This window comes from Diuraphis noxia, unplaced genomic scaffold (assembly GCF_037042655.1).
Source record: "Diuraphis noxia isolate RWA-SAM2 unplaced genomic scaffold, SU_Dnox_SAM2 contig0005, whole genome shotgun sequence".
NCBI lineage: Eukaryota > Metazoa > Arthropoda > Insecta > Hemiptera > Aphididae > Diuraphis > Diuraphis noxia.
In genome coordinates, this window is record NW_028301715.1 from 32,403,530 (window position 1) to 32,429,978 (window position 26,449).

Below are 26,449 nucleotides of genomic sequence, written 5' to 3' on the forward strand. Positions count from 1 at the left end.
TTTAATCTATATTATATAAAAAAAGGAATCAATTTATATCAAAAATGTCTCCTAAAATAAATGTACTTACCAATATTTTGATATTAATCGAAACTATAAAAATATATTTTTTTTTTTTATATTATAATTTAAAATAGTATATAAATTTAAAAAATTTCCAATAAAACAAAAAAAACATCAAAATATGCACTAAAAGATGAAATATGCAATTAAAATTGTAAAATAAACCCTTAAAATAGAAAAATGACGAAATATGCAAAAATATGCACTAACAAAGTTTCATTTTTTAGATCGTTATGTCATGAAACAAATTTTGTGCTCACTAAGCATATCAAACGATCAACCAGAATACAAATGCAAATGCATACAAATTCTCACTCTAATAATCATGAGTCATGAGTTTGAAGCAAAAAACACCATTTCATTATGTTGAGCTTCATTATGTAGAATAGTTGATTTTAAACTTATAGGTACACTATTTGCGTTGAAATGTCTTCTGGAGATACTAGGGCAGTGTTTGAAAATGTCATAAAATTTAAAATTGTGAAACATTTAATTAAATATATCAGCATTATAATATAGATGATAACTTACCTTCAGAATTTTATAATATTAGGGGAAACACAAGACAACTAAATATTATCTCAAAAGTATATAAATTATATTTAAATTTAGTATTTATAATTATTTATTTATAGTCTAATATACATATATAAACTACAAATAAGACGATACGTTGAACCCTTAAAAATATTATCCTCTAAGATAACTCAAAAATGATAAACATGATTTAGTTTGAATGCGTGAGTTAAATAGAGAAAAAAATATTAGACCCATATGGGTGACCAGGATGGGAAATTGCTGGACATATTAATAAATATGTTCTGATAGCAGAAATAGAGGATACTGTATTCCAACATAGTAAGAAAGAAATGGCATACAACTTAAGACGGTTATAAATATGTTTATGAAATTGTTTCGTTCCAGGTGGAATTAAAAGGCGATTTTTTTTTCAAAATTAATTTTTTTTTCTGTATCGTATTCTCATTTTGTAGGTAAAAGTTTAAAAAATAAATATAGTATATTTGTTTAGTATTATTATTAGATAAATGTCCATAATAAATAATTTGTACGTTACCTATACCTGTGAACCACCGCGAAACTAACTCGAGTGTAGTCGTCCGTCACAAGCAGATTGATCAAAACGACTGAACATTTATTACGGAAGACTTTTTTGAATTTAAAAACTGCAGCTTATCCCTAAATTTCACACATCCAGATTGATTGAATTATTTATCATTAGCGTTTGTCATCTAATGTCCTGTCTTTTTCAAAATTTTTTTTTTAATTGAATGTTTTAAGATAAATTACTAGGTATACACTATACAATAAATTTAAAGTATAAAATAAGTTGTAATATAATAAAATATAATATATTGTATACGAGTAAAATAAAAAAGGTTATTATTTTAAAACACCTAGTAAAATTATAATATTTATCAATGCCCCAAATCCTAACATTGCCCACCCCCCCCCCCTAGAAAAATTTCTGCGGACACCTATGCCAGTTATATTTTGACCAAAAAATATCCATGATATCTAGTATCTAGTATTTTGATATATAAAAATCGAATTTGGGGCTAGTAGTTTATGAGTTATAAGTATTTAAAGTTTAGATTGGCAGAGTGGAGTGGTACGGGGTTACCCCGCAAAATATTTGACCACTACTATGCTTGTCTAAACTTTAAATACTTATAACTCATAAACTACTAGCCACAAATTCGATTTCTATGTATCAAAATACTTAGAAAAATATTCTGCTTCGGAATATGAAATTAAAACTATATGTTGTCATTCAAAAAAGTAAAAATTTTAAATAATGATAAGGATAAAAAATATTTAAAAATATAATTTTTTAATAAAAACGTTGGTTTTATAACAACTGAAACCATGTAAAAAAATATTTTGAAAAAAGTCAATACTTTTTGAAATAATGAGTGTTTTATGATAAATCAATCACCCTGTATAATAAAACGAAAAGAATAATATTATGGTATAAATATTAGCCAACAATAATTTGTACACTTATGTTAGTTATCACAACGAGTGAATTTTTAAATTAAAATTTCCAACTCTAATATTCTATTATTTAGTTTTTACCATAGATATTCTATATTATCTATACTCGGTGTATATTTTACTGCCACGGTTGTAGATACTACACTGATAACCACGTATTATCTTAACAATATTATTTATTCACAATATCACAATTTATATTAATTATTTTATTATGTAAACAAGTAACAAAAATACACATTTTAACACGTATAATGATAGAATCGTTTTAACATTTATTACTGACTTTGAGTATTTGAATTTTCGTTTTATTTGATAATCACAATTTATTTTACCTAGTAATTAAATCAAAATTGTTTGAAGAGTTCATCAACCAAAGGAAATAGACTAAATGAATCATGTTACCGGAATCTACAACTATTTATCATGAAAAACAAGTAATGAAGAAGGCACCGTGTATTTTAATACAATTTTACTAATCCCCTACATTTTATTAAGTCTAAGGAGTTATGTGCATTACACGCTCTCAACAATTTGTTTCAATCAAAAGAGGCATTCAAACAAATGGAACTTGATGCTATATGTTTTTCACTGTCTCCCAACAACTATATAAATCCACATCGTTCAATTTTAGGTATTGGTAATTATGATGTCAATGTATTGATTGCTGCATTACAAAACAAAGGCTATAGTGCCTTTTGGTTTGATAAAAGAAAGTTAGTACCTATCATAAATAAATACTACAATTACCTATAATAATTTTATACGATTTATAATTTTTGCTATATGATATTTAATAATCAATTACACAGTGCTATAACTTTTTGTTTCGCTATTTTTGTCAAATTATTTTATAAATAATATTTATACAAATAATGAAAGGAACAAAGATACATACTTATTACTAAGCTATAGGACAATAAATTAATACAAATTCAAAATTAATTTTTCTGTAATTCAATCAGCACATTATTTTCCGTGTTAATTAAAAATTCAAATATTAAGAGCATGATTTAAAGCACCTTGAATAATATTAGTGTTTCAGAAATTATAATAATTTATAATTTTTTTTTTTTTTGTTTCATTAGTTTTTTCTTTCTATCTGCTACAAAATAGAACAATAAGAACAATTGATAAAATAGTTAATAAAAATAAAATGACAAATTAGACAGACTGTAAAGGCCTTCCAGTAGAGGTACTACGAAATGTTTTATTTAATTTACTAAAAAACTAAAAATTTACCAGTTTTTGTATTTTTTTAAATTGTAGGTGTGTTTTTGAATATAATTTAAGGTAACACAATTTGTAAAGCTCTACTTTTTGAATGAAAAATTAATGTAAAATAATAAAAATAATATTAGATAATACAAAAATAATTCTTATCTAGTACAATAACTGTTTATTTGTATGTTTTACTCTTCAAACATTGAATTGTTATAAGCACTGGTTTGCTAGTTGCTTTTACTATACTAATACCTGTTATACTATGGCCTAGGAGAGAGCACTTCATGGGCGGCGGCTTTAACATATCCGTTTTAGCGAATTCCCACCTCAAAATCTTCCTGTACGATGGCCGCTGCCGACACCGCGGAGCTAATTCATTTGGATGCGTGAGCGAGAAGTACGCTCTCCTGGGCCGTAGTATATAATTAAATTTAGGTTTGATAAAACAATTTTTACTCTAAGAAATGAGTTGGTGGCATTCCATATTTTGTATTCAATACATAAATACTAATTCCATTAATTATTAGCTGAATTTATTTATTATTTGAATATACGTGGTAACATTTTATGTCTTATTAAAAAATATTTCAAATATTTTTGCTTAAATAAATAATTACCTAGTAGTTTATATGAAAATAAAATGTATTATAGTTTACATTATATTGACTAATATAAAGTAATTGATAGGTAGTTTATTCAATTTATTTATGTTTTAATTTTATATTAGAAATTTAGAAAACACATTTGTAGCGAAATATGGATTTTAAATAATGTTTTATATATCAGGGACCCAAAAATGTTGAAATTGGATAAAATATTTGGTTTTGTTATGAACATACCCAGTGAATGTCGTTTGGGATTTTTGTGGCTGCCATTAAAGCGAAGACATTGGATATCTATCAAAAATATTAATGGAATTTATTACAATCTAGATTCAAAATTACCTAATCCATCACAAATTGGAAATGTATGTCATAACTTTATTATATTTTATTTATAATTATTACAAATTTACAACCCTATTAATATATTTGTTTATAGGACGAAGATCTTTATAATTATTTTAGAAACCAACTTCATGTAAATGACAATCAATTGTTTGTTGTTGTTACTGGTGATAATAATAATTGGATTGCATCAGAAGACACTTCAGTTGATCAACAACCAATACAGTCACTCGATAAAAGATAGTTTAATATAAATAATCAATAAAATGTATGCAACATATTACCAATATATATGAGCCAAACCATCTACTGATATTGCATTAGATTGGTAAAAATGGCATACTAAAATGTGATTCATAATTGTTATATTTGTTACCAGTATTTATCTGAAATAATATTAATTGTTATTTTAATTTATAATTGCACCTACATTCAAATAAAAATATTATTTTAATAACAATATAATTATATATTTTGTTTTAAATATCTTAAACATTATCAATCCATCTTAAAAAACTAAAAAAAGTATTTAAAAAAAAAAACAAATTGTAGAAATAATCACAAGTCTTGTTCAATGTTGATTCTAATATTTGTAAGCTCAACAAATATAATTGATATTTCTAATAAATATAATGTTTACTTCAGTGGATTACATTTAATTTAAAAATCAAAATGTATTTATATAAAATAGTGCGTAGAACAAAATATTATCTGAATCTATTAATTAATATAAATATGAATGCTTGAATACTAAATAACTAATCAATAATAAAGATAATATTACTTAATCTAATCATTAATCAATATATATATATATATATATCAGAAAATAATTTTGTACAAAAATATAAATTTAAAAATTTTGCTTAACAATAAACAGTACTATTATACATAGTTGGATAATAAATGCATTTAAACAAATTTGTTTATCATATAAACAATAATAAAGATAATATTTCATAAATGAGAATTTTTTTGTTTGAGAATAAACACGTATAAGAATTGAGATTAAAAAATAATAGTTAAAGTTGAAATTCAGACCAAACATTTTTATCTTATTAAGTTATGACAATGATAATAGCATAATTCATTTATTTTTATTTTTATTTTTGGATATCTAGCATATTAAATGTAAATAGTTACTAAATTTGATTTTAAGGTGTAGGAATAGATAGCAGGATGTACCTTATATAGAGAAAGATAACTGTAAGTTGAGATACAATGAAAGATTTATGATGAATTTCGAAAAATAACATTACAAAAAAAAAAAAATCATAGTTTTGTTTATAATGAACATAACTAAATAAATATTTAACAAATACCTGCATAAATTAAAAAAGTTACTGAAGCATTAAAGATTCCAAATTTCTATGTAAAATTGTATCTTTAACAGCATTAAATACAACTTTAATGTTTTCTGTGTCCACAGCAGTTGTGAAATGATGAAACAGTGATTTTCTAGGATCGCGTTTTGCTTGACGAAAAAAATCCAATAAAAATGTCTGTACATCAGGCAAACTATGAGGATCTCCTAAAACATGTAAATAACAATTATTATTAATTTATACTTGTTTATAAATAAAACATTAGAAACAATTTGTATTTTGGAATGAAACTCACATATTTTAACAACAAATAATTTAGGCAAGCTTGAAAATAATAAAATATAAATATTTTATTATGAAATAAATTATGTTAAAATTACACAGTCATTGAAAGTTATTTAAAACTATTATTTTGTATACTTAATTATTAATAAAAATTACCTGCAAAATTTGGAAAATAATGCTTAATATTTGTTTCTCTTCTTTCTAATTTGTCAGCCAACAAGTCAGTTTTGTTCATAAAAAGAATTATGGAAACTCGTCGGAATATTACATTATTTACAATAGAATCGAATATATCTTTTGATTCTTCTAGTCGATTTGTTTTTCTAAAAAAAAAATGGTATACCTACTTTAGGTTGCAATTATAGATTTTAGTAAAAATGACTAAAAAGTGTTATGTCTGTACTATATCTAAGAGAAAGAAGTAAAAAATAATACCAATTATGATTGTTAAAAATTATAAATAGTAATTATTAAAAATAAGTGGTAATATTTTAAATAAAACTGGTTTTTAACACTCATATCAGTAACAATAATACAAGGAGATATCTTAATTTGAAAAGGCATTGGAGGTTAGATATATAGAAAAAATATATTTCAAGTGATGTTAAAGATGAAAAATCTGGAAACTATACATATTTAAAGAAGTAATAGGTGAGAAAAGATCTGTATATATTTAACAGTAAAATAAATAATGGCTCAGCATTTAAGTTTTACTAATACATTTTTTATGTATTTGATGATTTTCCTATCAAGCTCACTGTATTTTGTTCTTGTATAATGGTATTATAAAAATAGTTGTTTTTAGATGATATTTATGTATACTTAAAGACAATATTATTATCATTGTTTTAGCTTATTTAAACTTTTTTAGGAGTATTTTAACTTATTTTCTTCGAATTCGGATTGCTCTTCAGTAAAAACTATAAATGGATGAAACAATTTTTTTTTAATTTTAAATAATTTACCTAATTTTGAACAATTAGTTTTTGGGTTATTAAACATTATGTACTTGATATAATAATTACTATAATTAATTCATAATTATATTAATTATAAAATATATGCAACACTTGGTCAAGCACTCATTATATTTGTTTTTACAAATTATAAATAGTTAATAGATAAATATTTAGTATTATAGTCAACACCCCGTTTTAATAAATATTATTCTCGGTAAATATATATTTTATAATTCCAAAAATACTCTTTTGAATTTCAATGGTATAATCCTTGGCTAAAATGCCTTAAATTAATTTATAACTAGCTGAATAAAACCTCAAATTTTTATATCATGTAAGGTAACTAGTGTACATTGTAAATCTCATTCACTCGAGCCATTTTGGCCATGTTCATCATTATAGATTAGAATTTCTTACTCTATATTAATTGTACACAGAATAGTGAATATTTAATCTTTTTTTAAATATAATATTAAACTAAAGTAGTCTTGCTAGTTCAGACATACTCAAAAATTAACAATATATATATAAATACGATGTTTTGTTTTATATTCTAAACCATTTCAAGTGTAGGTTTGCTTTATTGTATTGAGACTTTAAAGCAATTTTAATGATATTATTGATTTTAATAGTATTACAAACACTTTAAAGCTAATTACATTTAATCTCTACAATATTCAGTCCTATCCAGTCCTATTAAGCAAAACAACACATACCTGTCTTCTACAAGAACTTGGTCAAATTCGGAAGAGGATACTAGAAATAATATAGATGTGACAGAATCAAAACATTGAAACCATTTCTGTCGTTGGGATCTTTGTCCACCAACATCAACAAATCGAAATGGAATATTGTTAATTGGAATTGTAAATTCATAAATGCCTTTTGTAGCTCGTCTAGCATGTAAAATATCTTTATTTGTTGGTAAATAGTCCTAAATTTGAAATATAAATTTATTAAATTAATGTTGAATGTAAAATAAAAAGTTTTAAAAATATAACTTACACTCCTAGCAATATTTTCAATATTATCCAGAAAATATTGTACTGAGTCACTAAGTTGAAATTCTCTCCTTCTTTCAAATGCCCTTTTAATAGCAGCATCTTTCCACAAACAGTACATTGATGGAGCATATGACTGGAATAATCGTGTATCCAGAGTGGTACGATTGTCAAAACTCAAAATAAATTCACCATTTTTATTATTATCAGGGTTTTCCCATGGTATACCTAACTTTTGCCTAGCATCTGCTAAAACTTTCATACCTATTTAAAATAAAAAATAAAATAAAATCATCTAATATAATAATATAATATTAATATTATTATTATTACCTCTTAAAATATTTTGATAGATAATGTGTTGGTATTCAATGACAAGTTCAGGTTCAAAATGTATACCGTGAATAATACGCATTTGCTTAAGAAATGTTGATTTACCGCTCTCACCAGCTCCCAACAATAGTAACTTTACTTGTCTACGCAACAGGTGTTTATCTTTGTCTATAAGTTTATCAATCTCTTTACTTCTATACCGTTGTTCCACTTCTTCAGCACTGAACTTGAATCGTAGACAACACGGACACGTAATTGTACATCTTGCCATTTTTCAAGTCCTATCATCTTTTTCCATGAAACAAATCAACAAAGGTTAGGAGTCCTTTTGATTTCTAAAAATATAAATGTGAATTAATTTTAAAATTTTTTCTTACAAACATTTGCATGCATTGCTAACACTACATACGGTAATTCAATTTTAAGAACAAATATTCAATTGCATAAATTGTATTAATTGAATAACAATAGAACAAAATGAAAAAAGGGTGGACTAGAATATCTACTCAAAATATACTACTGTAGTACTGTACAGTATAAGCACTGATTATAATCAATGGTATAAGTAATACCCACAACATAGGTAAATTGTCAAATAACTTACATAATCCAGAAAAAAAGCATGCATCATATTTAATCATTTATACAAATAATTTAAATATTATACTCTGCTCGGTAATAACATGTAATAACGTCAACTTCCAAATTACTAATACAAATATTTAATACTCTACTTTTTAGGGCTTGTATCATGAATTTCTTTTATTGTGTGTGTTTGTATTGATAAGGAGATAACATAATATTACTACGGCACCTTGTGATGACGCCATCTTGTGGTATATTTAATAACTATCGGGAAATAATTATCATTTGAATAATATTCTATCTCATTTCTTAACACAACTCACGAGTCACGACACAAACAATCTCGATCGTAAACTGTAAAACATCAACAACTACAGACGAGATGACAAAGTTTATAATTTATTAATTGGAATCATTCTACATTACAATTTTAATTTCTAAATATTAATTCAAAATGACGTATTGGACTATCGGTATGTATATCACTTTAATATTATTATACATTTTGTAATTTTCAAAACAAATGAGATCATTTAGTGTTGTCTCTCCTATATAACCCAATACTGTAACGATTGAAATAAATACCACAAATGAGCAACTAATCTATTTATAATCACCAATATATTAAGCGTTTAAAGAGTTCAATATTCATTTAACTATTTATTCTTAAAAATAAAAGATTAGTTCCTGTGTAAAATTGATGTATGCAACTATATTACAAAGCCTATGTTGTTGGTTCATAGTGACTCAATTCAATCCATAATTCAATTGTTTATTTAACTTAATTAAAAGATTTTATTTTGAATGAAAGTAAAACGTTATAGTTTAAATTTGAAATTTGAGATAGAAAAAAAAAACATTTTATTCATATGATGTTATTTAGGTACATTCATTATCTATTATTGTATAAAATTTAACAAGGAATAATTAAATGTTTAATGAATGCTATTGACTTGCCTTTTAAAATTAAAATTGTTGATGAAATATGAATTGTTTATTTCTAAAAATATAGTAGATACTTGCATAATTTTATTTTCAATTGTTGAATTAACTTATATAAGAATAGATATTTGCAATATATTATTATCAATAACGTTTATAACTAAGTCTATGACCAATGTTGTCAATATAAAACATAAAAATAGTACCTAATACATATTTAAATGTCCATTGCTAAAGTTAATAGTAAATACTAATTGTTATTATATAGTAGTCTACTGTTAAATAATTGTATTATTTCAGGTTACCTACACATAAACAACATTTAACATAATGAATGAATAGAAAGCTTAATAATGGTGCCTTAAACATAAATGTACTTATGTATAATTATTGATTTTCAAGAGAAGTGCCACATGGTATTATTATAAATATATTTTTTTTAATGTATCTTAACAAATCAATTTAACAGTAGGCATTTAAATGCTAGGAACTAGTGAAAGCAATACTGAAGTATAATTGAAAATAATATATTACTATCCCAGTACGTCAGTATGGAATAAAATGTAATCAAATATGAATCATAAATGTGATTTGTTTGTATAAATGGTCGAGAAGTCTGAACTCTACAAAAAACAATGATTGAAATAAATATAATAATTTAGTAGTGGTCTGTCATATTTAAATATGATAAATTGGCACTTAATGTTAATCAGTTACATAAATAATACATACAAATAAAATGTGACTTATTTATTTTTCAGAAATTATATTTTAAATAAGACCGTACGAAATTTAAAAATGTCTAAGAGAAACAATGATGAAGGGGGCTCAGAAGAACCACCAATGAAAAAGGTTCAGTTTGAGCCTGTTAGACTTGGCCCTATTTCTACTATGGAAGATTTAGATATGAAAGTACTACAATACCAAAATAAAAAACTAGCTCAGGTTACTAAAATATTTAATAACACAATAAAATAAAATTTAAAAAGATTTAAAAATTATTTTATTATAAAATTCTTCTATATTAGAGATTAGAACAACGAAATAGGCTTGAAGCAGAATTAAGAAATAGAATAGAACAGTTAGAAAAACGACAAACTCAAGATGATTCTGTTTTAAATGTTGTAAATCGTTATTGGAATCAATTAAATGAAGACATTCGTGTACTGTTACAAAGATTTGATGCTGAAACAGCTGATGAATTAGAAAGCAAAAGTAATTTTATTTTTACTATATAATAATTTTTATTCAAAATAGATAATAGATTTATAGCTAAATGATTTATTTTTAGATGAAAGTGAAGCTACTACTTCATTTTTAGTACAGTTATCAACATGGGATAAGGAAGAATTAGATGAAAAATTAGCTAATCGAGTACAAGTATCAAAACGAGCAGTGGCAAAAGTTATACAAGCTTTTGATCGGCTCATGCAAAGAAATGAAAAAATTTCACTTGCTCTAAAAGGAGAGTTTGAAGGAGGTAAGAGAATTATTTAACCTGAATATTTATATGTTAGTATTAATTAAATTGTTTTATTGAACCATAAAACATTACAAAAATAAATATATATTCACAGAATACAAAAATATGACTATTAGTAATATTAGCTAATATCATTGTCAATAATGTATGTCACTGTTATTTTGTTGTATTTAAAAACATAATCATATATTTTATAAAGATAATAGGTTTATTATAAAAATGTAGCATAAATGTCTAATTTACTCTTTTTTGACGTAATAATCATAAATCAAAAAAACATGTATTTTAATAGACGAAGCTCCTAGTTTGGATGAAACAGTTCGTCAAGCAAATAGTGAACTTCAAGCTGAGAATCAGAAGTTGCAAACATTAAATACCTCTTTACATAAAAAGTATCATACAATGTCATTGAAGGTGATAACTTTTACTACAAATTATACTTAATAATTAGATAATTTAGTTATAAAAAAAAAAATAATACTTAACTTTTGATGTATATAAAATGGTTATTTAATATGTTTTGTTATTATTTTAGTTGGCAGGCTTACAGGACAATGTAAACTGCAAAGAAACAGAAGTTGCTGAAATGCGAAATCAGATTGAAGAGTTGCAATACGAATATCAAAAAATTCTTGATCGAAATTATAAACTGGAAACACATTTAGCAGATTCAAGAGAAAAGTTAAAAGGATTGGAGGCATTGCAAATTGATGACAGAGTTATTTCAAAACCAGACACAATTGCACAATCAAGTGTATCACTACAAAAGGTATGTGGTATGATTGTCATTATTTTAAAATTTATGTTATTCTTTATAGAAAAAACATCTGACTTGCAAAGTTAATTTAATTAACTAAATAAAAAACCGATCAGACTACTAAAAAATGAATAATTGTTGTATTAGTTACTAAAATTAATGAATTTTGTAAATAAATAATTTTTATAATATAATACACCAATATTTAAGCCTTATTAATTATTTTATAGTAATATTTAATTTAAATAGTAGAAAATTGTTTATTATAATATTTTAAAATACTTAGGTATCAATATTTATTACTGGATCTGGCATTAATTATTTAACATACTCCTGTCGCAAGTTGCCTTAAATTTTGCTAAGAGCTTGACTATTTCATATGTTATTAATATTTCATATAAATATCCAACACAGACAATTATTTAAAAAAGAATTGGACAAAATATTATGAACTAAATGGTCATTTACAATTAAAAAATATTACCGTTTATCATAGTGCTTTACTATTTCACAATACAAGTGATTTAACAGAACTGATGTCAGTTATATAGGACAGATGCACCATAAAAAATCAGTTTGTCTATTATAATTTATAGCCAACAGTCATAAAGAATTTGTTAAATAATTTGAAAATATAATTTTTATGTATTAATATTTTTATATCTATTAGCATGTATTATAATATTCTATAACAATTTAGATTGAAGAATTTCAAAGAGAAAATGAAGAACTGAGAGAGTTAAATAATAACCGCCTCCAAGAACTTGAAAAATTACATCAACAACATAGAGAGGCTTTAATGGAAGTAGAAAGATTAAGAATGGATGTATGTATTTTTGAATATATATAATTATGTTAATCAAGGCCATGGTCCCATACTTCTACAAAATGCTTAATCTTTTACATAATAAAATTTACATATTTTCATTACAATTTATTCTGATTTAAACCTATTTGATTAATTTAATAATTGAATATATTGGTTTTAAATAATTATTAATAGTTATTTTTAATTTTCACGTTAAACATTGTTTTGTAATTCCTTCTAGTATCTGTTGAGCTTTCAATTTCTTGATTTTGTATTACTTAGGACAAAATAAGGTTTTAGTAATAGTTATCATGAACAATAGTTAATATAGTATTATTTGTCACCAACAAGTTTTTAATTTTTTATGAAATTCTAACAATCTTATTAAAGAGGATGCCACACCTATATGTTATTCTCAATGTATTGTAGATGTACAATGTAGCAAAAGTGTGTTCAAAAGAACTAATTGTGTGTTAACTTAAATATTTGAGCGATTTGACTTCAACTTGGAACATTTACTATATTTATGCATTGTTTTTTTTAAAATATATATATATCAGTTTAGTTTTCGATTAACTAATGATCATTTTACTCAAATAATGTTTGATAATGTGTTAATGCACTCTAATTTTAAATTTTGTAATACACAATTGGTTCTGGTTAACGCAAAATTTACTATGTTGTGCATTTTTAAGATGTAGACTCGACATGCAGCCATAGTGTACTCTTAAGATGGTTACATGTTCAAAGGTCACAATAAATAGAAAAATGTATTGCTTTGTTACCAGGTTACCGAGGATAATGATAAATTATCAATACTTACTTACATATTATCTTAAAGTATTAAATGACAAATTTTTGTTTGTACTTTAGCTAAGACAACTTCCTGAAAATGTAATCATTGACACAACAGAATATAAATGTATACAATCACATTTTTCTGTGTTGTATAGTGAATTTATGTTAATGAGAAATCAACTACTTGAATCAACAGGTTTGCTTCAAAACAGTAAAAATACTCATTTGCGCCAAATGGAAGTGATGGAAGTAAGTTAAATTATCTAAAAAAAATAAATATTTACCTATAACGCTTCCATAAATAATATTTTAGATTAAGGAAATGGTGTTGCAAAATTACTGTTCATGCTGTATTTGCCTCAAATGATTTAACTTATTTGAATTTAAAAATAAAATATACAATTGTACACTGTACAACTATGCAGTTAATACTTTTTGTTCACTTAAAATTAAAATTTTAAAATAATATATCTTTATTTTTTTTAAATTTGCGTTTCTAATTTTTTAATTTTTTTATTTTTAAATCATGCTATTTCTTGTTGTTAACTCGGTTTATTTTTTTGACAGAGTGATGAGTTATCAGCTCAAAAGAAATTACGTTCAGAATTAATGAATTCTGAAGATGTCAATGCTCAATTGCGTAAAGAATATGAAATGTTACGTATTGAATTTGAACAGAATTTGGCTGCCAATGAGCAAACTGGACCCATAAATCGAGAAATGAGACATTTGTTATCATCGTTACAAAATCATAATAACCAGCTTAAGGGTGAATTGCATAGATATAAGCGTAAGTATAAAGATGCCAATGCAGAAGTACCAAAGGTAAAAATTAATTAATTGTTATAAAGTTTATTTGGAATAAGTGGTATGGTGATGACCAAAGGCGCCCATCAATCAGAACCTAGGTGGTGACAATATCATTAAAAGAAACAAATTATGAACCAACATAATAGATGCTATTAAAAAACAGAAAAAAAGGTATAAAGCATAGATACACTATGCACCTATGCCATTTAATATAATATCATCAGTAAAAATAGTTAATGATTTACAATTAAAAAATTTTCTATAATTTCATACTTGTCCCTAGTGTAAGGTCACCCCTTCGTAGTTCGTACTCACTAATGGGTGTCCTTGGTGATAATGTAATATAAAGTCATAAAATAATAAATAATTATTTAATATGAATAAAATGATACATGACCAATAGTAATAGATTATTATTTTACAAATTAAATATAAGTTCTAGTGGCATGGGTATTACTAGAAATAATTATTCTTGAGTATTCACCACTTTACCATACCACTACATAGAATAAAGTCTACAAATGTGTTTTATTAAAAAATATATTAATTATTTTTATTTCTACAGTTAAAGAAAGAACTAGAAGATATTAAGTTAAAGTTAGGTCAACAAACTACAACCCCTGTCCTAGATTCAAAAGAAGGATTATTAGAATCTTGTAAAGAAGATGAATGTGTAGTTAATGAAAATATTAAAGAAGAATTTTCATTATCTCAAGTTATTATGAAAAAAGAAGAAGATTTAGAAGTAAATTATTTAAATAAACAATTTGTGTATATTATTAACAATTTATTTAAATTTTTTAGGGTATATCCCAGTTAATAGATGAAAATGTTCAAGTTGATGAAAAAATTGATGTAAAAAATGTTAAAAAAGAACTGATAAGAGATGGCCAACAAACACCTAATAAGACATCAACAGGTCCAGCAACTACTCCAGATCAAAAAACTGTTAACCAAAAAGATATTGTGAGAAATTGGGAGAGTGAAGCTCTTAGAGATTTGAAATCTCAACTGAAGTAAGTAAATATTATACATAAAAAAATAGCCGATACATGAGTTGCCTACTCTTTATGAATTTTTCAATCTTAATCAATAAGTAGTGTAATATTGGTAGTTATTAAAAGTAATATCTTTTAATAATATGTTTATATTACAGAAAAGCTGTGAATGATCAAAAAGAAATGAAATTATTATTAGACATGTATAAAGGAGTTAGTAAAGACCAAAGAGACAAAGTACAATTAATGGCAGCTGAAAAAAAACTTCGAGCAGAACTTGAAGAAGCAAAACAGGCCCTAAAAAAAATACAAGTAAGACATTTCTAAATTTTTTCTTATTAATTTCAATATTACTTCATTTTAATTGATATTTTTACTTATTTTAGGAAGGCAAACGTGAAGAACGCAAGAAACTAGCTGATGAGGATGCCTTACGAAAAATCAAACAATTGGAAGAACATATTGTTCAACTACAAAAACAAGTTGCTACTCATAAACAAGTATGTCTTGGTTTTGAATACTAGTCTAAGGCATAATATTAATTAAATTAATTTTTTAGGAAGAAGAAGCGATGCTAAGTGAAATGGAAGTGACAGGTCAAGCATTTGAAGATATGCAAGAACAAAACTCTAGATTAATTCAACAATTACGTGAAAAAGATGATGCTAATTTTAAATTAATGACTGAACGTATAAAGTCCAATCAATTACATAAAATAGCTCGTGAGGAGACTGATACTCTCAAAGAATTGGTTAGTTTCAACTTATTATCAATGAATATTTAAAAAATAATAAATTTTTATAATTGATAATCTAGATAAAAACTTTAACAAATCAAGTAGAGATGACAAACACAGTAGTTCGTAAACTAGAAGAAAAAGAGCGTATATTGCAAAATTCTTTAGCAACAGTTGAAAAAGAATGTTCAATTAGACAACAAGCTATGGAAATGCACAAACGAAAAGCAATTGAAAGTGCTCAGTCTGCAGCAGATTTGAAATTACATCTTGGTAATTAATTATTCTAACTAAGAAATTAATATTTCAAACTCATATTATGTTGTATGATGTTCAAGAGTGAAATAGCTCCCACCAAAAAACTTTTATTTTATTGCTAATATTTTATATTTGGTGTAGTAGATTACTGTATGAAGATTTTTCTAAAAATCTAAACACCTCCCCTCCCCGCCAAATAACTAATTACGCCACTTCATCAATATTATTGATGATACAATATCTTATTTAATATTTATTAATTATGTTAAAGACAAATATCATGCACAAATGAGAGAAGCACAACAAGTAGTAGCAGAAAAAACCAGTGCCCTTGAGGCTGAAGCATACAAAACCAAAAGGCTACAGGTTAAAATCATATTAACATTTTTTGTTTCCTTCAATACATATGCACAGAATATAAATTTTTCATTCAAAATATTTCAACTCTTTCAGTTATTTTTAATATTAAAGTGAATTGATGTATTATTATTTATTATACTTAAAGGTATGAAATCATCCAGAGCTTATCATGTTGTATATATGATTATTGTATGTTTTAATTTTATACCAATTTATGAGAATTTTATCATTTTCAAAAACTTCAAAATTTAAATTCTTGTGTGATACTAAGTTTACCTTTAAATTTGATCATATATCAATTTACTATAATATAAAAATAACAGAGCTAAATTATTTATTCCTAATATAAAATTTGCTAAGTTATTCTTAGGTAAGATTGAGACTAGACTTATGATTTATATGTTTAACATTTTGATTATATACATCTGATCTGACTTATCTAAATTAATCGTAACAATCTCACATCAAACAAATTTTAATAACTCAGTTGAGTATTGTATTTTAAAAAATGATTCATAATTAGGATCCTATATTCTACTTCTTTTTAATCTTATAAGCAATTTATATATCTTTTAGACACGTTATTTACAAGTATTGTAAAACTTAATTTTAATGTAAAATATTACAGGAAGAAATAGTACAACTAAGACGAAAAACTGAACGTATGAAGAAAATTGAACAAGCTGGTACATTAGATGAAGTTATGGTGGAAGAAATTAGGGAGTATAAAGAAACACTTACCTGTCCATCATGCAAAGTTAAGCGAAAAGATGCAGTACTGACTAAATGTTTTCATGTTTTTTGTTGGGATTGTTTACGTACTCGTTATGAGACAAGACAAAGAAAATGTCCAAAATGTAATGCAACATTTGGAGCTAATGATTATCATAGACTTTATCTTGGGTCATAATTATATTGAGAGTTATTAGTAAGATTTGTAGCCCAACATTTAGGTATATTGTAACCTGATTGTTTTGCTGTCCTATTTTGATAATTATATTTTGATGATTGTTCCAAGATTTGTTTAGATTATTATAGTGCAACATTATTCCTAATCGAATAGTTTTTGACTACATACATTTATTAGATTTAGGAAACTAGAATTTAATGTTTATTTTCAACGTTTGCACAATTTGCAAAATGTGTTGCAGTTAAACAAGATGGGTCCTTAACTTTTCATTATAATATTTCTAATAAATATTACTACACTTAATAGTTCTTTTTATTCTTATGATTGACAACATTAATATAGTTTGTATTAAAAATGTTAACTAATATTATTGTGAAAATCATTCAAAACAATAATTATTACTACATGTTAACATATAACTGTATACTGATGTATTGTAAATTATTGAAAATATAAATAATTTATTTAAAATAAGAAAACAAAAATGAATTAATATTTTATATGATTAACACTTTGGTTTTATGACGTTACATTACCAATTAAAATGCACAAATTGTTGCAATATTATATAAATCAGTACAGTATCTTAGATTATGCTTAGACTAGTATTATTCGTATAAATATTAACTGATATTGTTTAAATCAAAGAGATATTAATGTTATAAATTATTTTCTCTAGTTGTTTAACATATCAAAATAAGGATATTGTAATAAATTGCCAGTGTATATCTAGATATTTAGACGTTAACATAAAAAAATTACCTTTTAATCATTTGTGTAGATTTTAAATTTTATTCTACTGTAACAAACCATGTAAACCTGTAATGTTAGCTAATCATTATTTTGTATTTGTAAGTAAGAAGTGGGCACCATAATGTAGTATGTAAATAAGTGCTTTATTATTTACAGATTATAATATAATATATAGATGATATTGTTCCTTTGTGTTTAATCATTATTACCTAATATCTACAACTTTTAATATATAAATTATTAATATTATTTTGCTTTTAACTACCTCTAATTAGATGAAAATGTGCCTAATTCTGTGTCAATGAGGGTACAACAATCAGTCAATTGTTTGGTGACTCAACATTCCATTTATCATCGGAAAAAGTGCAACATGTTCATTTCTGATAGTTGTTTTTTATTATACATTATTAATAATTTTATGAAAAAAAATTCTTGTCTAGTGATCTGTTTCCGCAGAATGTATAGTTTTTGAAAATTGGATATAACTCTGTGGCTCCTTTGGGTATTACCAAATTTTGATTGCTCCCAAATTATTATGAAAAAAATGAAATAATGCAATACAATATGGCTAACATTAACAATGAATTTAATACTAAAAATAAAACTGACCATAAATGAGTTTTGTTATCGTTTTCACAATGATAAAAAATAATAATTATACAAGACCTACGTTCATTGTTGGTTTCTGGTATTTTGACACGGCTCCAGGCATGTAGTCCTAAAGTTATCTGTGTGTATGCTACATATGTGGCAGCTTTTGTAATTAACCCAGGTGGCCAGGCCCGTATCCACAATGGGAGGGGGCAGTGCCCGCTTAAAAATATTAGAAAGACATTGTTTTATATATAAACCCCCCCTTAAGGTTTGCTTTGCCCCACCTGAAAATTTTGTCTGGCTACGGCCTGCATCAACCCCTCCTTTCAATTATATAAATTAATAATATATAAGTAGGTATTAAGTTGATTTTAAATTATAATAACTTTAACAATGTAATTGATATTATTATAAAGTATATTTATTTACCTAATACATAATATAATACTTATAAAGTTATAAATTAAGATCATAGTATACTCCACAATTTTTGTTTCAAGCTGTCTTTTTCATTTCTATTTATTTTTCTGGACCTATTGTCATCAACTGTTCTGGTTTAAAATCCAACTTTTAACATAGTCTTCAGGGTTCCATATACTCAATGGTGGACCATTTATGTTAATGAGCATCAGGTTTGAAATATTGTGAATAGTTAATCTTGAGCATATGTCAGTGCAAATAATATTCATTAAGCTAAATCGACATTCACGTTCCGCAGTAGAACATGGAATAATTTTTATCAAATTATTTATTTCATTTAGTTCATCAATTTTATCAGTTTCTTGCCGCATACTCGAGCATACCCTCCACTACATCCCTGACGTGCCTTTGCAAACTCTCACAACGTCCCTGGAAGCTGTGACACGCAGTTTGAACTTCTCTGTTATAACTGCATTACTTACTGCTATAACAAAGTTAGTAACATACTTATCTATGGTTAGTAATATTATAATTAAATGAAGAAAAAGTGGCGTTTATTTTGGGGAGGGACTAAATGCTTGTAAAAATAAAATCTATTTTGGTATTTTCCACGTTGCAGAGATCTTTTGACACCATGTTAAAAACTATCTAAATATTCCACATTATTGAAAATCAATATATTTTTCAGTTATTCCTAGACAAATAGGTTCAACCTCTAGTACGAGAAACCTTGATAATATTGAGGACATATTTGACCATCATGAATTGGGCTTTTGTTATTAAAAATTATTAAACTCCACATTCATGTAAACCGGATCACCTGAGACAAAGATTCTATTTATTTTAAAAGCAGAATTAGTAAATTTAATCAAACAAATAAAAAGTATTAAAGCGTTACTTGTTTGAAATCAATCAGCACATTTATTACAATATTTTTTTATATAATATATAAATATTACTTAATTAATTTGAAAAAAAAATACAAATTAAAAGTTTTTGGTATTAAAAATGATTTAATCTATCAAATATAATATTAGTATAGAAATTAGGCACAGAATACACTAATACATAATATTGGTATTTATTAAAGTGCATTTTACAATTTTTACATTATGCTAAATAATAAGCAGATTGTTTCATATGACAATTGTGTTATGCTGACCAATTCAATCCGTGGTTTCTAAATATGATTGACTTCAATTAAACTTTGCTTTTTATCTGAGCTGAGATGATTTCTTATTGTTGATAGAGTACACCAAATTATTGTTCAATGACTGAAAGGTTTTTTTTTTTTAACTGAAAAAAATACCAAAAATTAACTGTTAATAAAAATATATTGATGTTTTTGTAAGTTAGTCATCTCTGAATATTAATTTGTAGATTGTAGTTATTGAGTAAAAAGTTTAAAAAAATGAGATTCATATTAAAATCCAAAAATGTATACATTTATTATTAATAGAGAATTACAATATTACAAATATACTTATTTACGGTAACGCATTGGTGCTGGTCTTCTCATAAAACGTTCTGGAGGAGTAATGCAAACATCTAAGTAATCACCAATAGTAAATCTGTAACAAAATAATCAATCTTTTAATATCAATATAACCTATGCTATGTCATAGGTAGGAGGGTCTAGGTGTTTAACGTCCTCCTCACATCGCTTGTTATACCTAATAAATAGATTACTTAGATACGAAAACTGTAAAAAACTTAGTTTAATTTAAACATACATTGCCCCTAACCTTTTAATATCCCGGCATGTATTTATTATATTAAAATACATGCCGGGATATATATTAAAAATCATGAAATATGCATTACATTAATAAAATATTATAACAATACATTTTTAATTTTGAACAATTATCATTATAAGTAATCAATAGTTTGTTATTGATGACTTATTGCTTTTATTTAGGTATTTTTAGTTAAAATATCAATAAATTACAATCATAATTTTGTATATATTTACTGACAAGAGTTTTTCTTATGTAGCTCATTGTTTGCACTAGTTCCCACTTGCTATTCTATAGCTTATCTCTCAGTGCATGTAAATTTTACTATTTAAATTTACTTACAGATATTTAAAGTTTTTCACTTTTTAAAGTATAAATTATCTGCTTGTAAATTCTTTGTCTTTCTGAAGAGAACTATGAATTTGATTTATTCTTTGCCACATAATGCCATTTATTAGCTAACTGCTAAGAGTTAAGATATTATTCGAGCTATTTCTTATTTGAATTTACCTAAAATAACTATCTATATCTACGTAAGCCAATATCTATTGTTTACTAACCATCTCACTCGTTGTTTGAGACCTATTGTCTATTATACAAGAGAATAATCAGCCTACGGACTGTAATTTCTAAGGATTTTCTAGGCCTTGATTAAATAGTGTTGAGGACAAGGCAGGCACTCAACTGTAACTAAATGATTAATTTATATAATAACACTTAAATTATGTTATTTCAATTAATTTTTTTAATTTATTAAAACTAAGTAAGTATATGTTTCTTTTATGAATTAGGTGCTGTGTATAATATAAATCTTCGGTAAAGTTTTTCAAACTATAACCTACTGACAAGTTTTTACAAGTATGAAGCAAATTACTCAAATACAAACTAAATATGATTATAAACATTTTGGCTTACATATTTAAAGGTTGTTTAGTTGATCACAAGTTTCACCACCTCGTTTAAGTGCTTTAAAAATTCAAAGTTACCATAAATACCATATACCTTGTGTTCCCTAATGTTTTCGAATCATCTGGAGATCTATTTCCAGCAACAGTCAGACCGATTTCAAATGCATTAAATCTTGGGCAATTATATTCTGGTGATATTAGAACAAAATCAAATGTTGTTCCACGGACTCGAGATTCAATATTCACTTCTTTAATCAGACCAGTTAATTCACGTAGCGTAGCGTCCATCCTAAAAATGAATAACAATTAATATTGTTTTAGTGCAAGTTAAGATATCTGCTTGATAGTCCTGTGTATATATAAGACAAAGGTAGTTGACCCTGTGTAGTTTGAAGAGTAGAAAAATTATTATTCTAGTCCTATGCAATATGTACCATGTATATATTTGAAGTTCATTCCCAGGCACATTGCCCCGATAATATTCCGATAAATTATTATGATGTCCCATTGCACAGAATACCCTTAATAATAATGGGCAAGTCTGAAATGACAAAATATTTATAATTATGACAAATCAATATTATTTTAAATATTAACTTTTACCTTTTCTCTGTTAACAGGTTTTTCTTCAACTTTTACAAGTGACTCAACTGCAGCCATTTTTAATTCGTTAAACTTTTTCTAATAAATTTAAGTGCCAATAAATGTTTATTTGAAATTCACAAAAAAAGATACAAGAGTTCTAGGCTTCTACTAATTTAGATATGAATATACTTAAACGACTCAAACTACAAACTCGAAACCAGTAACTTTTATTTGACGCCGACTAAGCTACAAAGTACAAATGCTACAATAATAAATTTATAATTCAGAATTCTTATCTTAATATTTAATAGTTAAACATTCAATCAACATCAAAACAAATTAAATACAGTGTTGCCTTTTATTCAGAAATGTTTAGGTTTTTTTGTTCTGTTGTTTTGTGGAACTTGTCTTGATGGGATTGAGAGAGGGTAAAAATCTTAGATCATATACTATCATATCATGATCTAAGGTAAAAATTTTCCTCAAAATATCATGGAGGAAATAAATTTGATTACCAGCAGGCAGCAAATGAGAAATTTTTTGAATTATAAAATACTAAAATAGTATGCACAAATAAAAATATATTGTCCTACCAAAAAGGCAAAAACCTATGGAATAGATTTATATTTACAGATAATATAAATATTTTCAGAAACATAATAGGTATGACCACCATGGCGTATGTCGTATGTCATTCCATATTCTCCTTCCAATATGTTCTACACTCTTCCTACCTCGAAATTAAAAATACATAAAATACTTGGTAATAGGTCTGCTACAACTCTACAAGTCAACTCCCTCGATAATAAAAACAAAAAATTAATATTTGTGAAGTTTTTAGTGACTATTTAGTAATTGCCGAAAGCATGAACTTAAAAACCCTAAGTTTTGACAAATTTTAAAATGTCAGAAACACATTTTTGTTTTTAAACATCAATTTTATGATAAATAGGAACCTACATTATTATTACCTATCCAATCTTTTTTACCCGCATTCATTTCAAAGGAAAAAAATAGACTCGCTTCATTAATGTGGTTAAGCAATCTTATACGCAGAATTCTATGTTACGAGTTGTACAGATAAATACTCCAAAAAATATCCAATTTTGGAATTGTGTCCATCGTATAATTCAATGAAGTAAATAACTTGAAAACGTATGACAATATCATATAATATCTATTATCTATGACGATTGACGAAGATTGGTCAATCGTCCCTTGCCATTCCGCATTCGTGGTACGTATCCATAAATAACACAAATATAAAAATTTAAGAAAGTAATAAATTACACTTATTAGCATTAAAATTTTTAAACACGGTTTTAAACTTTTAAAGCCAGCACATAATTATTATTATTGTAATGTAATAATAAAATTTTAGTTTTAATTAAAAAATTGGTTTGAATATTTGTCTTAAAATTATATTATCTTAGAATTTTCAATAGATGTCTTTCCTACTTCTTTTCACATTGTACTAAATCTAATAGTTTTCCACATCGTCGGTTAATGGACCAATTATTGTAACCCTTAATAATGAAATTTTTCAGGAGGCAGTGGCGAGGCACTACAATATAGTTTTTCTTATGATTCTGTTAACTACCTATTGTTTTTTTAGCAACTAAAATAGTTTATTTATAAAGCAATAATATCATACTTGCCAAACTAAATTCAATATTTTATATAACCTAGTTGATTACACTACTTGGCCTGTAATAGTATGAATCATTGTGGCTTGATAATTTTAGAAAATGATGAATGCAGTAATTGGCATCATATAATTCAATAGTTCCAATTATTACTGTAACCCTCAGTAAAATATCTTATTTTAGAGTATAATTGTAATTGAAGCCAACAAGTGATTTTTCATTAAACTTGTTTAAAAGTGCTACGATTTTTGACTTCAGTACTTCGTTCGATCAGAAAGTGAATCTAGTTGGTACTTTGGGGGGTCAAAAGTGAAAAATTCTTAATACTTTTCTAAATAATCGGGATAAACAAACTAAAAATTAAGGAAAAAACGGGAATTTTTACGCACACTCATTTTTCGACAAAATCGATTTTGGTTTTTGATGTAACTTTAAAACAAATGACTATAGATACATGAAATTTTCACCGAATGTTTATATAAGTATATTCTATTCACCATGCAATTTTCAAAAATTTTCGACTTGATTTGAACTATTCATAGGCATTTGAAATTTTCGAACATTATTAGTTTTTTTTAAATTAATATCGATAAAAATGTATTTGTTAGGGAGAAAAGCTTGAAAATTTAACACAAGGCTCTTAACATATTGTTACAATAGCAGTTGAAAAATAAAAGATATTCATAGTCACAATTTTTTTTATAAGCATTCAAAGTTTGAATTTTGACAAAATACGTAAAAATCACGAAAATTCGCAAATTATTTTTAACTAAAAATTATAAAAAAATTTTCTTTTTAAATCTAAGATTTGAAAATTTTTAATAATCTATAATATATCCTAGACAGATAACCGTCTTCGCTCAGAATCGTTTTTTATATACAATGATATAATATCATTGGATTCAAATTTAATTCCATCCATTACAATAACCGACTTGTAACCTACTGTACAGCAGAGCGACATTCACGACTTACCCGCCTTTTATTTTTTGTGGTTTAAGAAGAGATGGGGTACTTGTTCCGAAATTTCATGGATATCAGAAAGTTCTTCGACAAAACTTTCTGATATCCTGTAGTAACATTATTGTTAGATTAAAATTGTATATATAATATTGATATAATATGAATTTCGTACTACACTCTGCACTTTTCATACTACACATAATTTTAGGGACTATTGTGTGTATAATCCATCAGTGGCGCCGAACTACTATATTTTAAAAGGGGGGGGGGAATTAAAAAGTTATACGGACCACCACCCCTGTGTACAAAATAAAAACTATATGTTTTAATAGTTTAGGAGTTAGGAACATAATTCATAAATAGTTTGTTGGGGTACCCACAACCCACGGACCCCTACGACCTCACTCACCGTAAAAAAGGGGAGGCGGTCGCCCCTCTTGGGTTATAGGTTCGGCGCCACTGGTATAATCCACAATCATATTACAAACACGTATCTGTATTCTATGCACTTGGGGAAAAAAATTGGTGCCACAGAAAGAGCAGATGCAGCCTTGGATGCGTGTACGTGCTGCACCCTTGTTGTGCACTCCTATGACAAGATTAGGTTATCAGTTTTTACTTTTTATTTAAAAAAAATTATTACTTCTACAATTAGTAAAATTTTCGTCCAATCATACTTCCAAGATTTGATCACAGTTAATGTGTCAACCTTAAATTATAAACTAATATACTACATATGATATATGAACAGAATATGTCACCGTCACCGTATTCCGACGGCTCATTTCGCGTACCCATCTCTGTCAGGGATTCGTCGCTTACATGTTTAAAATTGTTTGAGATTGGTGTAATTCTATCCACAATGTGTGATCTAAGTTCTAAAAGATTAGGTGGCACTATTGTGCTAAAGAGTTCCGATTCAGTCTTAGTTTTTTTCTCGTAAAAGATGTTCTAAGGGGTTAAGGTTAACAATCAATAAAGCAACTTGATAAGCAAACACTTATAGGTATTGGAAACCAACTAAGAATCTTTTTATTCAAAGTGTCCTATAGTTATAACAACCATCCGTTTGTCACGCGTTACCCAAATAATATTTATTTTTGTACGATCATTCAGGTTCATACTTATTAGATCCAGTGGCGTAGTCAGACTTCCCAGAGGGATATTGGATGTATAGTACATTAGTACAAGTACTGTATACACTTTTACTCTCCCCAAATCCTAATCCTGGCTTCCCCGCGTA

At 26.0% G+C, this 26,449-nt stretch overlaps 4 protein-coding genes across 10 annotated transcripts; 2 read left to right on the plus strand and 2 right to left on the minus strand.

Annotated features, from left to right (window-relative positions):
- Window positions 1-2,259: 2,259 nt before the first annotated feature.
- Josd (Josephin domain containing) lies at window positions 2,260-4,715 on the plus strand. 2 transcript variants are annotated; one of them, XM_015519632.2, is made up of 5 exons: window positions 2,260-2,516; window positions 2,578-2,795; window positions 3,575-3,700; window positions 4,090-4,270; window positions 4,345-4,715. In XM_015519632.2, exons 1-5 carry the CDS (start codon window positions 2,478-2,480, stop codon window positions 4,492-4,494), a joined length of 714 nt encoding a protein of 237 aa, XP_015375118.1. In that variant the 5' UTR covers window positions 2,260-2,477; the 3' UTR covers window positions 4,495-4,715. The 2 variants fall into 2 exon arrangements, with proteins under 2 accessions (XP_015375118.1, XP_015375119.1); XM_015519633.2 differs by lacking the exon at window positions 3,575-3,700 and having other exon boundaries at window positions 2,273-2,516.
- Window positions 4,716-4,899: 184 nt separating this feature from the next.
- Window positions 4,900-8,915, minus strand: cta (Guanine nucleotide-binding protein subunit alpha cta). Of its 3 annotated transcripts, none has more exons than XM_015519628.2 (7): window positions 8,758-8,915; window positions 8,154-8,488; window positions 7,825-8,084; window positions 7,536-7,753; window positions 6,017-6,183; window positions 5,871-5,899; window positions 4,900-5,781 (listed from the first exon to the last, which is right to left on the minus strand). In XM_015519628.2, the coding sequence occupies exons 2-7, from the start codon at window positions 8,422-8,424 to the stop codon at window positions 5,602-5,604; spliced, it is 1,125 nt and encodes a 374-aa protein (XP_015375114.1). In that variant the 5' UTR covers window positions 8,425-8,488; window positions 8,758-8,915; the 3' UTR covers window positions 4,900-5,601. The 3 variants fall into 3 exon arrangements, with proteins under 3 accessions (XP_015375114.1, XP_089084570.1, XP_015375116.1); XM_089228444.1 differs by lacking the exon at window positions 8,758-8,915 and adding an exon at window positions 8,563-8,581; XM_015519630.2 differs by lacking the exon at window positions 5,871-5,899.
- Window positions 8,916-9,056: 141 nt separating this feature from the next.
- On the plus strand, window positions 9,057-18,538 carry Bre1 (E3 ubiquitin-protein ligase Bre1). Of its 2 annotated transcripts, XM_015519627.2 has the most exons (18): window positions 9,065-9,211; window positions 9,981-10,096; window positions 10,442-10,625; window positions 10,709-10,895; window positions 10,972-11,160; window positions 11,456-11,577; window positions 11,699-11,932; window positions 12,621-12,746; window positions 13,602-13,775; window positions 14,094-14,351; window positions 14,902-15,081; window positions 15,141-15,352; window positions 15,493-15,646; window positions 15,721-15,834; window positions 15,894-16,085; window positions 16,151-16,343; window positions 16,600-16,694; window positions 17,317-18,538. In XM_015519627.2, the coding sequence occupies exons 3-18, from the start codon at window positions 10,479-10,481 to the stop codon at window positions 17,596-17,598; spliced, it is 2,859 nt and encodes a 952-aa protein (XP_015375113.1). In that variant the 5' UTR covers window positions 9,065-9,211; window positions 9,981-10,096; window positions 10,442-10,478; the 3' UTR covers window positions 17,599-18,538. The 2 variants fall into 2 exon arrangements, with proteins under 2 accessions (XP_015375112.1, XP_015375113.1); XM_015519626.2 differs by lacking the exon at window positions 9,981-10,096 and having other exon boundaries at window positions 9,057-9,211.
- A 1,725-nt stretch (window positions 18,539-20,263) lies between these two features.
- On the minus strand, window positions 20,264-22,876 carry Bin1 (histone deacetylase complex subunit SAP18). Of its 3 annotated transcripts, none has more exons than XM_015519623.2 (5): window positions 22,616-22,876; window positions 22,447-22,553; window positions 22,107-22,301; window positions 20,841-20,936; window positions 20,264-20,661 (listed from the first exon to the last, which is right to left on the minus strand). In XM_015519623.2, exons 1-4 carry the CDS (start codon window positions 22,670-22,672, stop codon window positions 20,849-20,851), a joined length of 447 nt encoding a protein of 148 aa, XP_015375109.1. In that variant the 5' UTR covers window positions 22,673-22,876; the 3' UTR covers window positions 20,264-20,661; window positions 20,841-20,848. The 3 variants fall into 3 exon arrangements, with proteins under 3 accessions (XP_015375109.1, XP_015375108.1, XP_015375107.1); XM_015519622.2 differs by having other exon boundaries at window positions 20,849-20,936; window positions 22,616-22,875; XM_015519621.2 differs by having other exon boundaries at window positions 20,857-20,936; window positions 22,616-22,874.
- Between the last annotated feature and the right edge of the window lie 3,573 nt (window positions 22,877-26,449).